This window comes from Pipra filicauda, unplaced genomic scaffold (genome assembly GCF_003945595.2).
Source record: "Pipra filicauda isolate LSUMZ 115617 unplaced genomic scaffold, ASM394559v2 scaffold115_size4368891_pilon, whole genome shotgun sequence".
NCBI classification, from domain to species: Eukaryota; Metazoa; Chordata; class Aves; order Passeriformes; family Pipridae; genus Pipra; species Pipra filicauda.
In genome coordinates this window covers 2,684,502-2,698,192 of record NW_024103607.1, presented here as the reverse complement: position 1 = coordinate 2,698,192, position 13,691 = coordinate 2,684,502, and the positions used below count along the sequence as shown (strand labels likewise).

Genomic DNA, 13,691 nt, shown 5'->3' with positions numbered 1-13,691 from the left:
CCAATAAACAAGAGAAGGCCACTGCAGTATTTTATCACTAAGACACGAGAGGGGGAGCAGCCAACAGACCAGTGAAACATAAAACACACCAAGGCGGGGGGTGAAGCTGCCGCCAGCAACGCTCATCTGGGAGCAGAAGAGCAGCTGAGTAATTAAAGCCAGAGGGGACTGTAGTCACTGAACAGCAGGATGGAAAGGAGAGGGAACAGTTTCAGAGGTCACTGACAAACAAAGAGAAGGAGGAGAAGGTGAGGGAGAAGCTATTGAAGATAAAAGCATGAGATGCAGCAAATTCCCCAAGCTTTCAAAAAATGTAACCATACTAAAGAAAAGGTTTATGAGATTGAAGAAGGTAATAAATCTAAGTGCCAGAAATGCTCCATAGTAACCTGGGGCAGGTAAAAGAGCAGGATAAATGCTTAAATACAGAAGGGAGAGGAAAGACAAATGATGATGGGAGTAGCAAACATGCCTCTACAAACACCACTGACGGAGTTCAAACCAGGCACCTACTGGAGTGAGATCCTGGAAAAGGAGGGGCAGCTTTAGATGAACTGATCCAATTTCCACATAAAACACTGTGTAGCCTCTCAGGACTGATCTCCAGTTTCTTCTCCTGCAGTACTAACCAATCCAAAGAGCTTGTAATAAGTTTTAAATGGAAATTTGGCCCTTGCTTTCCCCACAGATGATCACCAGTTTGCCCCAGCTGCACCTGCAATACACTCAGCACGCTTTGGCAGAGCAAAAGCCCTCACCCGTGCTTCCCAGCTCTAAAACAGGCATGCCAGTTTCCACTCATCATCTCTTGATGGATTCATCTTACCTCCCTGTGGGCTAAGATCCTTCTCTTGCCAATGCGGAGAGAGAGAGAGACAGGCAGTCTTATTTTATACAACCACCAGATTAAGATGAACTACTCCTTAGCATCCCCCCTGACAACTTCAGAAGCACAAGCAGTTACATTAGACCGTACAGCTGATTAGCTGAGTGCCAGCCCAAGAGCAAGACAGACCCACAGGCTATATGCAAACATCCAAATGAAGAGGGCCCAAACACTGCTCCCTGTATCTTCTACACTAAGCTGTTGGCACAGCAGTGGCCAGGCCAGCCAGCCCTCTCCCAGACAGCCCACATGCTGGGACTCACAGCTGCATGCCTGGGGCTACCTGGCTAAGGGGCAAGAAAGGTGGGATGCTGAGCTGTTGTGGCTGGTCTCAAGGTCAGAGAACAATGCCTGCACCATTTTATTTACTAACATGTGGCAGCCTGGGGACCTTTCTGATGAAGATTTTGATGGATTAATTTACTGGAATCTGAAAGAACAGAGGGATGGAAGAGAGTCTGATGTGCTTGCTTCCTTCCTTCCTTCCTCCTTTCCTCCCTCCTTTCCTCAGACCAGCATCTTCTGCTGATCCTGTTGCCACAGAGAAACTAGCACAGTTTACAACAAAGAAAAGCATTCAGATACTTGTTTCAGGAAAAATGTGTAGGTGTAGCAGACACCTGCATACAGGCAGCCCAGAATCTGAAGGAATGACTTTACCACCCAACTTAGAGAAAAATTTAAGTGTTTCTTATGCCACTAAAAATTAAGATGCAAGCTACAGGCTATGAGGAATAACACATGGCCAAATCACATCCAGCTACTGTTCTGAAAGAAATTTTGTGAGAAAATCCATAAAGAACTGGAGTAAATAAACACATTTATCGCTATAGTGCCTGACTTTCAAAGGATGAATAATGTTATTTACATTTTCTTATCCTCTTCTCCCCCTCCCCAAAATAAATTTTTGCAGAACAGTTTCTCTAAAGAAACTTGTCCACTTCTTGGTATTCAACTCCATATTTGAGCAGGAGTGGAGCACAGAACAGCCTGCTATTCTCCAACATCTTGTGTCATTTTAAATGCTCCCCTTCCGTACATCAGGATATCACCTCCATATTTATAACTCTCTTTCCTGTTCAGTACTTTGCTTTGAACTTTTTCTTCCTTTTTTTCTCTCCCCACTCCTGTCTTTCCATGAATTAGACATGAAAGGGGGCCCCCCCTCGCACCTCAGTGCACTCACCTCCCCACACCCCACCATGGCTCAAGGCAGAGCAGCCCCTTTCCCCCACCCCTGCTTTCTGCAGAGGAGTGGGACCTCAGCTTCTGCTCTGTGCAAGGGGGTCACAACTGCAAATACTCACACAGCTAGCGAAGCCAGCCTGGGTGCCACCATCAGAAAGAAAAGGAAAAGCTGGGGGAAAGCCAGACACATAACAGGACCAAACTAAAGGCCTCTAATGCCAACTTTTTCTCATTTCATTCCTCAGACTCTAATTTCAACAGCACCCTTGGTGCAGAAGCCGCACAAGAGTACCTCTGAGAAGAAAAAAGCCCACACTTTGTTCCACCTCCTCACACACTCTCCTAAGACATCACAGAAGAAACTGGAAGCAGAAAGGTTTAGTAAAACCATCAATTACTTTGTCACATCTGATGCTTTTGGAAAGCATTCTATAAAACATAACCTTGGAGTTGCTACCATACACTAGAACACATAGAAGAGATGTTTCATACCTGTCTTTCTCCAAAGGACATCCCAAGGGCATTGAAAAAACCTTCTACATAGGAAATAATGCTTCCATACACAACAGAGCTTCTAGGAGATCCAGCATCCTGTTTAAAAAACACTCAAAAGAGATTGCCCAGTCAATACATATTACAGAACCCAGCATCTCTCTGTTGCCTAGTCCACAGGGGAAAACTATTACTAATTATATAGATCTACCTCCACTAGGAACACCTGCCCAGACGGGTAATCTTACAGAGATATAAAAGCAGCTCACAGCACAAAGGGAAAAGATTTAAATAAATGAGGGAAGGGAAGAGCTTATCACCAGCCTGCGCAGTGAGGACAAGAGATGCTTGTGAAGCTGCCGTGCATTACATGTGTGCAGTGAATTAGACATAAAAATAGCACTTCTGGGCATGAAAGGGCTGTGTGTATGGCAACAAAATAAAAAGAAAAAATCCCAGATTCATGGGCACCTATAGTATAAAGGATTAAAAAAAAATAATCATTCTTTGAGTGTCTTACTGATTTGATCAATGTGGAGACCTCTTAGAGATAGTGTATGGCATTTTGTCATGCCCTGGTAGCACCAGAAACCAGCAGCAGCAGCAATAAAATCAAGATTAAATGATAGACTGAAGAGTAATTTAAGGGACTAAGCCTTGCCTAAAAAATAAGAGTGATGACACACACAAGCAAATTAACAGCTGGTACTGGATTTTATCTGACATCTTCATTAGGGTCTCACATAAACCATAGCCTAAAATGTGTAGAAGATCTGAACAGGGATGAGCTGGAGCAGACCAATGAGACAAAGAAACAGGAACATGCTCACTAAGGTAAGAATGGCAAGAAGGTTAAAGAGAGGAATAAGTAGTTATGTGGATTTACTCACAGCTCTTAAGGAGAAAAACTACAGACAGAGCCAGTAACAGGGACACTCCGACATCTGCACTGTACCCAGGAAAGCTCCACCACCCTGACCAGAAATCCGAGGCAGCTGCCCCGCAAATACCCCATCCCATTCTTAACAAAAGAATTGGCAGGAGGAATTCGGGGGAGAACGAGAAATGACTGACAAAATGAGGTTACTTGTATTTAGGAGTGAATTTGCTCAGTTATTTTGTAAAGGTAAGGCTAAGGGCAGAATTTAAAGCCAATGCCGAAAGAGGACCAGCAGGAGGCAGGATTTGTAAACAACCAGGCTAATTCTCTCTTAAAATCAGTTATTACCATGTACTCAACGTTTCTTTTAGAGCACAAACAGGGTGAACAGATGACACCAGCAATCAAGGAACACAGCAACAAGGCTGAGGTGCTTGCCTTGAGTGACAAAGGGAGTTGTTGGTAAATGGAGACCCATAAGTGCTTCAGATTGTGTTTATCGCTCAGGTCTTGTCCTTTCCAGCTGCCTTGTTTGTGTCAGCATCAAGAGATCTTAACAGGGTCTCAATTTGCCAAAAGTCATCTGAAGACAGACTCATGCAGGAATGCTGATGCCACAGTTACCATGTGCCAACAGCATAAGCCACTCAGTCCCCAATGCTGAGCTCACCCCCAGGACTGCCCCGTGCACCTGGGGCTGCCTGCCAAAGCCCCTGCAGCAAGCCCCCACCCCCATTTCCCAGGTTAATATCCATGCACAGGTTAATTTCTGTGCATGGATATTAAGCAAAGAAGCAGGGTAAGAACACTAAAATTAGCAGCATGCCACAATGGCTTCAGGCCTTTCAAAAACCTTAGGTATAAATAATATAGGGCAGCAGGAAAGAAACATCCTCTGGACACAACGAAGCACAAAACAATACCCGTGCACAATTCCTGTGATAAGGTCAGGACAAATAGGCTCCATTACGGTCAACAATTTATGGAGCTTTGTTTCTGCTGGTTTCTTATGTGAACAATAAACTAATCTGTCTGCATTAAACAGTAGGACAGTGGACAGCTGTCATTTTCTGATCTCTGTATCCTAATGGGTTACCTTAGTAACAGCCTTAAGCTGTCTGTTGCCATGGTGAATGAGGTCCATAATTGCTGCAACAGCCCTGGAGGTGTCAAAGTCATCTGCAAACGCAGCCTTCACGGTTACTTTTGTGTTGGCTAGCCTTCAAGAAGAAAAGGTAACATTTAAGATAAGACAAACAAGATGCCAGCAGAACTCTGAATTCATCAGCTATTCAGCTAGAGGGAGTCATTGAAAGGACACTGTCACCTCCTTCCTAGCTGTCCTGTGATGGGCAATGCTACACTGATCAGGGAGAATACATCTTTCAGTTGAGAGGAGAAAAACTCGATGCATGTCAAAATCCAAAGTGTTACATCCATTCAATAAATATACATGGTTAATCACAGGAACCAAAAACAACAGAGCAAGTTTGCTGTAATAATTTCAAAACAGATGGAAAATGAGGTTGATATTAAGCACATCAAAAATCTTGCTAAGTTCTGGGTTTTTTTCCAGCAGCCCATTTATCATGCTAACAGCATGCTTCTCTTCCAAAGCCACATCACAGGCATCACTCCAGTGCCTGGCAAGAGAGCTGTCTTGGGGTTGGCTAGGAATCCTGTTGTCAGGATCCATCTCAGAATCAGGCGCTGCTTCCTTGTTTCCCAGGTGAGCCCAATCCCAGCCCTGGGACTCCGCCTGCCTTAGGCCAGATGGAAAGATCTGGTGGGACCATTTGTGTACACAGCCCCAAAAACCAGCAGGCAACCAGCACTCATCACTGCAGAACCAGTGCCACCAGCTGCAGCCACTCTCAGCAGGAGGGTGAGGAGAGCAGCAGGAATAAACGGGGAGCTGCAAACAGCTGCTGGCAGCTTGTTCTCATACAGAGTCAGGCGAACCAGAGCTCAACAGCACTGACCCAACGATGCTGTTTCCCAATAAAGCTCAAGGAGCAAGGTTACCTGGAGAACCTCAAGCTATCCTAGTGTCTCTCAAGGGCTCTCCTGAGCCTTATTTTGCTGTTTCTGAATTGGTTTTGCACAGAATGCCTGCTTCCCCTCAGATATCAGATGGTTACTGTCCTAATTCATTCCTCCCAACACTCTTTCCTGCAAGCTTCCTCCTCTCCACTGAGTATCTAACACTTGTCTAATTAAGAGCTCCGTTACATATTGGTTGTTTTTACACCTACAAATATACAAGTTGTGCCCTCCCACACATCCCCTACTGACAATCCATTTCAACTTCTTCAGGTCTCTCAGCCTTATCTCTCACCAACAGATCTCCTGCAGCCTCCTGCTGAAGGATTTGCTTTTGTCAAATACCACAGCTAGTTAATTCAACTCCACTTCCCTGTAACATGCTCCTATGCCCTTTGCAAGCCCTAGTCAGTGCAGCCACAAGTTTCCCCAACACTGAGGTGCTCAATGCACACGGAAGCTGCCTCTCACCTCTACAGCACAGACCATTTCCCCTCTGATCCTATGTCCCAGAGCTGCCTGCACTTAACTTGTTTCAGGGCGCTCAGCGCCTCTCCCACCCAGACTCCAGAGCACTGTGCTCCTCCTCTCAGCTTTGCACATCTCAATCCTGGAAGACGATCTGGTTTTCATAAGGGACTCCAAAGAAGATTCTTCTCACCCATCAGAATCACAGTTTCTTCCTTCCCTGTGACATCCCTGCCCCCGGACACTTGGTTAGTAACCCCTTCTCTCCTCTGCTGCACACCATAGTGCCAGCCAGCTTGATTTTGAGTTCACGTGCCCAAGGTGTGTTACTCTTCCGTCGTTCTCTTTCTTCTCCAGTCGCTAATGCGCTAAGCTCTCCTTATGAACCAGGTACCCTCACAACTGCCATAGCTTTGCCTTCTACATCACTCAAGAGGGGCAAAGATGCCTGTATTAGGACAGGAACACTAGATAAATAACACAGGTTTTAAAAACACAATGAACTAAGTGTGGTAGACTATAATGAAAAGCAGCTGGTTAGAAAGAGAAGAAAAAAAGCTGCCCTTGGTGAGGGCTGGGAAGGAAGACTGCTGGATAGTCCTTCTTGTCCTGCTTCTTAAACAGAAATCACAACACTGGTCAGCCTTCTGAGCCTGTCAGTAAAGTACTGCTCAAACAATCACAGTCTAAGAAACAGGAGGTGCGCTTACCTTTCCCACAGTATGTCTTCTCTAACAGGGTCACACAGCAGCTGTCCTTTTATATATGCATTTGCATCTGTAATAAATGAGGAGGTTGCCTGAAGAAGGTTCTTTGCATCATCCATGCTCTTGTCACTGAATTCTACTGCTAAGAAAAAAAGAAATTAAGGCATTATGATGAAGAGTATGTTGTCTATCATACATAGGAACAGTATTTTGAGATGAAGGAAAAGTTTGTTATTATTTGTACAGCAAACTTTTCTTACCATTAATTGCACATTCTTCATGGACACTAGGTGGATTCAATCAATATAAAAACAATCACTACATATGACAAAGTATTACCTATGGGAAAGGTATCAGACTGACTCAAAAAAATTAATCTGGAAGTTGACTGAAGCAACTACTATTTGACTTTAATTTTTTTTTCCCATTATCGAATCTCTCTGCAAAGTTACTAATCCAAAGCTTTAGGATTTAATATATTTTAAGCATTTCCCTAGATTTAAGCTGGAAATACATACCTCTAATTTTGTTCCTGTTCTAATTTAGGTAGACATAATCTGTATTTGGAGACCTCCAAAGAGGCCTAACCCTCACTACTGACTCTGTGAGGAATCCAGGCTTAACCTTTAAGAGTTAAAGGGCTGCTTCACCAATATCTAAAATCTAGATGAATCTTAAATTTTGTGGCCTAGCTTCTTCACTAGATATACAATTCCCTCAGAACATCAAAGCTAAACTGATCATACCAGTTTGCAGAAGCAATTACTAGAGAAAATACAAATTGCTGAAACTCATAAGGGCATATCTGGGATGGGATTCATCACACCCAACTTACACACATTGAAGCCTCTTAAAGTCACTGGAAGGAAAGATAAAACCATAAAGTAAATGATTCATTGCATCCAAAGCAAAGCTCTGCTTTATGATCTGCTGCACCCTAACCTTACAGTGCTTCTCTTCCTCCAACTGGAAAAACAACATTAGCCACACCACTAACCAGGCATCCACGCACACAGACAACCCCTACACTGCATTCAGCAGGACTCTAGCTTCAGCAGGCAATTCCACTTTGGGAATAACCAGCATCCACTCCTGCTGGCTAAGAGTTCAGCAGGCTCCTCTCACCTGCCTGCACCCTCAGAAGTGCAGGTGCTAGACTGGCTCCCTCTCATTTCTACTGTGAGTTGCTATTAGCAGGAGGCTTTTCTTTTAATTTGTACAGTAATGTGCAATTTTCTATAGAAGAGGTCTTGGACAACACACAAGAGAGCTCACATGACTTTGGTGGAAGCTGTGTCCACCTAGGACAAGCCTAAATTAAAATTAACTCCTTTCCACAGTATCACACCAGAGCCATACATTGCCAGTGCTGTAATGCTTCAACATTTTATAGCGGACCTCTGCAATAAGGTATATCCAAACTACTGCTTGCAGCATATTCCTAATCTCATAAGTACTGAGCATCACCCACAGCAATCTCACCTCTGCCCACCTTACAGCCAACTGCTTTGTGCAATCACCCAACGCTGCCCAGATTCTTTAGGGCAGACAGTCTTAGCAAGGGGACAGATCTAAGAGGACAGAAGTAGCTGGATGTGAGACCTGATCTCAGTTCAGTTAGCCCAAATTCCAAGGAAGCTCAACTGTTAAAACAACTCTCCCTCAGATTTACCCCAGTATAACTAAGGCATAAGCCTGGACCTGAATTTGTCAGATTTTTCACTTGTGTGTAATTAAAAATCTGCATTACTACCTCATTAACACTGATTTTAAAATGAAGCTTTACTCAGTTTTTAAAATGACCAATGTACAGGCTTCTACAAAACAGTGAGATACTGAGAGAGATCATCTATATACATTAGGATTACTTAAGCGATTACCCTGGTTACAGGAACTCTGCAAGGAATACCCGATGAAAGTTTATCCTCATGAAGCCTGCTTTCATTAAAGCCATTCTTCATCCCCAATTCAGGGCATTCTCCTAAACCACCGCCTGCAGGTACTGCAAACCCACAGCACAGCAGGGGCAGGCCCAGCTCTATAAACCTTCACCATAGTCCCTACTCCTTCCCTCCTTTGCTACCGAGGGCATCATCGCTGCATCACTGAAGTACAGAACCTATGTTTATTAGCATCAGCAAGTTACTACGGACCAGAGGGGTCAAAACATTGCAGTTCACTCAGGTTCACAAAATCACCAGAGATTTCTGGTGATCAGGAGAGCATTCTGGAGCTAGAACCCCACTGCCTGCAGCAGGCTCAGAGCCCCTCCACATCACTGCATATAGCGAAGCTGCTGCTGATGAGATGCAAGAGGAAAAGCACTGCCTCACAATGGGGTCCCATAGGGCTTCAGAGATGGCACCTTCCCTTTAAAGCTGCACCCAGAAGCACCTGGCAGGCACACTGGTGGAGGGTCACTTTGCTGCTGCCTATGGTACCTAGGAGCGACCTTTTCCCAACAGTCTCAGGTGTGCCAAAGGGTGGTGATTCAGGCCTAGAAGGGAATAGCCAGGGGCATCAGCCAAAGCAAAAGGCCCAGATAATCATCAGTGCCCCCCGAACTCAGCTTCATGCCAAGCAGCTCTGCCCCACCAGCCTGAAAAAGGTTGAAGGAGCATGGGGGACCCCCTGCAGAAACACACTATGGAAGAATGATGTCCTGCATCAAAGCCTCTTCTCTTTGACTTTTCTCCTCTTCCCCACAAGCCTACAAAAATCTTTTACATGCTCAATCCAACGAGTGTGGCAACATCACCTGATCCGCCAAACCTGCATTTTACAAAACACTTTCCTTAACAGGCAGGGGTGGCAGGAACCATCGCTGACGGTATAAAAACCTTTTAAGAAACAAACAGAAGGTGCTTGGGATCTCTAATAAAAACACTTAGGAGCAGACAGCAAGATGAGAAGGAGAGCAGTAAACTTATCTTTAGAGCAAAGTGAACTGGTAGCAGGGACACAAACTGACAGGCAGGACAGTAAATACCGGCTCAGCAGGGACTGACTCTGGCTCTTTACTGGGCAGTAATAACACACACAGCCTTGTAAGGTGGAGGTGCAAGCGCATCAGACTTCCAAGTAACCCTCATCTGCCAACAGACTTACTGGCACTACACTCTGATAAAACACCACCATATCCTTTCATCAAAACCACCTATTTCTGCACAGGTAGCCCTCCTTTATCATCACAGAAAGGTGTTTAACCTAGAGTTAATGCAAAAAAAGGGTCACGTCCTTCCGGAAGAGGTTCAAATGCAGCCAGCTGACATGCAGTGAAGAAGGCCTGCAGGCAGCCCTCCCTGCAGGGCTCCAGTGACATTCCTTGCCCTGAGACAAGCTTAGGAATTAACAGTCATTTAACTCTCCCTTGTTTACATGACATACATATATCTGGTGGTGTAGTAGATGTTAGCCTTTCTCCTTCTTTTGTTTTAAACACACATTTGTTCAGGACTCCCAAGTGCCCCCAGCTACAGCCAGGGAGCTATTTTTATGTGTCCGTGGCATATTTCATCTCCTGACAGAGACCCAGAGGAAACAGCCAGGGGTTGCCACTGCCCTGCAGCATCATCCCAGAACAGCCAGGCACACCACCAACCCACTGCCTGCCCCAAAGGGGATGTTGTTTTGCAGCAGACCTCTCAGCTGGATGCACTCCTCCCTTCCTACCACAGTGGAAGTCGGAAGTTAATGACCACCTCTCTCTTTACTATCCCATGCTTTGATATATTTCAGGGACACATGGCACTCCTCATGTCCTAGGAGAGGGAGGCTCCACCAGGAATATCAGATGGATGCCTCCTGCAAGCAGCTAGAGTTATTAACAAGCAAAAAGACTTCTCAGTCCAATGACTCCACATCTGTAAAGGCTTGCACCACACTGATGGACACTAGCAAAGCCCCAGAGCCTTATCCACACCCGTGCTCCACCATTCCCTTGCCATGCCGGGGGTGAGGGCACTACCATCTGCTTTTGGCAGGCCCCAATAAACTGGTAAAACCACTACTCATGCGAAAACCTCTTCCAGTTCAAAGTATCATCTACCTGCTGGAAACACCATGGGGTAAACAAGGAAGTTGACAAAATCTCCCACACTTCTCCCCACCAGCAGGGTCTGCCAGGTTAAGCTGATCATTAGGTTACCAAGTGCTAGTGTAAGCGAGCTGCATTGCACCAGAGAACTGCCTAAACGCTCAGTAACTCCACAGGACAAAAAATGAGAACACAGCAGGGAGATAAAAAGTTATTAGCAAGCCCTCATCATACCCTACGGGAATGTAAGGCAAAGCTCCACCTAGATATGTCTCCAAAACCAGCTGATCATGACTGAAATACAAGTAACTGCAGCAGATGCAAATCAGAGACTGAGGTAATTCATTAACTGAAAGTGCAATTAACTGAGAGTCACAATTAAGTGCAGCTCAGGAAGGTATTTAGATGAATGGTTACGTACTGTGCTCAGGAAAGATGCTTTTCTAAATGTGAGCCAAAGAGCAGCCCCACAGAGCACCACCAAAACCTTTCCACCCACTGAAAGGGAACTGCAAGGCCCCACAGGGAGAGCTCACTCCACCTCCACATCACCAGCTTGGAAAGCCTGTGTGGAAAGCCAGGAACACCACCACCTCAACAAATAAGGGGCTTTGTCCTTACCTGAGCTGTATCTGCCACGCAAACAAAACATCCTGAATTGATCTGATGAAAATTTCTTCAGGAAATCCTAAACTCCGTGCACAAAAAGACAGCTTTAGCATTATTCAATTTCTTCAGGAGCCATTCCACCCTCTTACATTAGTTTCACAGCATATTTCAGACAAACTAACATGAACAGTAACATAACTTTGCAGTTTAAGATAGGCAAAAATCTTTAAATTCTAACACTGGTTTAAAGCCTAAACTAAATAAAATCTAATCCATTTAAGACACATATGCATACATATATACACGCTATAAATATACACACAATGTCCAATGTAAGACAATGAAAACTAGTTTGCAATTACGATCAAACATACAACTGTATAAAGACCTTTGCAAAAAAACCCAAAGTGAAACTATCAGACTAAAATTGGAATACAATCTTACAGGAAAGGAAAGCTCCTGAGTTTTGCAAAATTTATGAAAAAAGAAGATTTCTTGAAAAAGAAAATAAGTGTGCTTTTTCTGCAGGACTAGAATATGAAGGAAAACAGGGAATGAGCAAATATAAATCTTAGCAATATAAAAAAAAAAAATCTGTATTAATTATGAAGCCTAAATAATTTCACTCTAATATTTATCTAGCTTCACAAATAATTTACTCTAGTAAATAGGAAATTATTACTATTACTACTAGCATAATTAATTTACACATAGTATAAAAAACTATTTAAATGTTTGGAAAGTACACTGACAAAATATTCAATCACTTCCAACCCTGCTCTCAGCAAGGCTGGACACTGTGGCAGATTGACTGTGAATACTGCATTCCCACTTCTTTTTTTTTTTTTTTTTTTTTTTTAAATTTGTGAACTGGTTGTGATCACTGAAGTGCCATGAAAATCAAAAATCATAAGAAGTCAGTACAAGTGAGAAAATATGGAAAGTGTCATTTGCTTACATTTCATATTTTGAAATACGGCTTCTGCTACCACACTAAACCAGCCTGAACACTAAAGGTAGCACAGCATCAGCAATGTGATGCCTCTCAAATGCAAACAGAAATAATTGAGGCAGTGAAAATCAAGAAATATACAGTGATTCTGATGGTTTTGGTGGGTGTTTGTTTGCTGTTTTTTAAAAATAAACACTATATAAATGACTGTATCCAATGTGCCCAGAAGCTTTACACTAATATACAGAGGTAGAGTGTGAGTAAAGTATGGAAATAAATTCAAATTTGGGAAAGGACCATCCAAACTGGAAAAAACAATTCTGGATTTCATTAAAAACAGAGAAAGTATCACAGCTCTTTGAAAGCAGGTTGCTTGGCCCTGTGTTATCACAATCTGTTTGATTTTGGGGGTCAGAATTAATAGTTATTAAAAAAAGGGTAAGAAAAAATTGGAGTAGGGTACAAGGAGGGGAGGGAAAACAGGGTAGCTGGATCTAAAGAATCCCAGGTGACAGCCTGAAATGCAGGTGGGCCAAAGGTTTCCCCTGGACAGACTTCCTCTCTTTTGGAACAGGCATAAAAACTTCCTGAAGGGCTTAACTTTCCAAGTGCAAGACAGCTATAAAGGAAAAAATGTTTCACTGGACTGAAAATCACTTACTGGGAAAGATTAATACTTGTCAGTCATGTGTAAGGGCAGATATGAAAAGCAGAGACCCACAAGGAAAAAGGCCTGAAGTCTTAGTTTTCTCAACACAAGTCTGACCATTGGAGGACATGGAAGGGAACATGTTTGTATGTCGATTTTAACTTCATGCACTGCATTTGTGGTTATTTCTCCACTCTGCCTACAACATCTGCTGAGACTCATGAGACTTCTATGAAAATTGTGAGCTACAGGGAAACAGGGCTTAACTGTACCCAGACAGCGTCAGAAGACTTAAAAATAAAGCAGCTCATATTGAACTTCTTTTTAAAGGGATTTTAATAAAGTCTTCCGAGGGGGCAAAGGGGAACATATGTGCTGAAGCAGCTTCCCAAGCTTTGTCTAAAGGAAGGAAATTACCCTGTTCTACCAATAGGCATCAGCCATCACAGGAGCCACCGCAGTGCCAGGCACAGCTGTATCATACACACCCGGCAAAGAATCCCTGCTCCAGACTCCCTACACCAGACTATGGGACACAGTAAAACAGTGGCTTGTGGCATCAAAAGGCAAAGTTTGGGATATAAAAATAAATGCTAATACAAGAGACTGCTGGCATAGTGTGGCCTAACAGCTTCCTGACAAAACACTGACATTATGTCTCATTTCACCTAAAGCAGGACAAGGAAAAATGTCTGCTCTTTTCTAAGTCCCAAAAGCACAAGCACTAATAAGAGCAGAGAGGTGAGAACCCATCACTACAGAACAGAATCGTTCAGGTAGG

The 13,691-nt window shown here is 43.7% G+C and overlaps 1 protein-coding gene across 6 annotated transcripts in view; it reads right to left on the bottom strand.

The window, feature by feature from the left end:
* The window catches only part of CARS2 (cysteinyl-tRNA synthetase 2, mitochondrial), a 45,356-nt gene that overhangs the window by 4,966 nt on the left and 26,699 nt on the right, over window positions 1-13,691 (bottom strand). For 5 of the 6 annotated variants that reach the window (XM_039384704.1, XM_039384699.1, XM_027743450.2 and 2 more), the window contains 4 exons: window positions 11,322-11,388; window positions 6,668-6,806; window positions 4,543-4,666; window positions 2,567-2,665 (listed from right to left, as the gene is read on the bottom strand). In XM_039384704.1, coding sequence (XP_039240638.1) covers window positions 2,567-2,665; window positions 4,543-4,666; window positions 6,668-6,806; window positions 11,322-11,388 — 429 coding nt within the window. The remainder of the gene's footprint in view (window positions 1-2,566; window positions 2,666-4,542; window positions 4,667-6,667; window positions 6,807-11,321; window positions 11,389-13,691) is intronic. The other variant, XM_039384711.1, reaches the window with a different exon arrangement.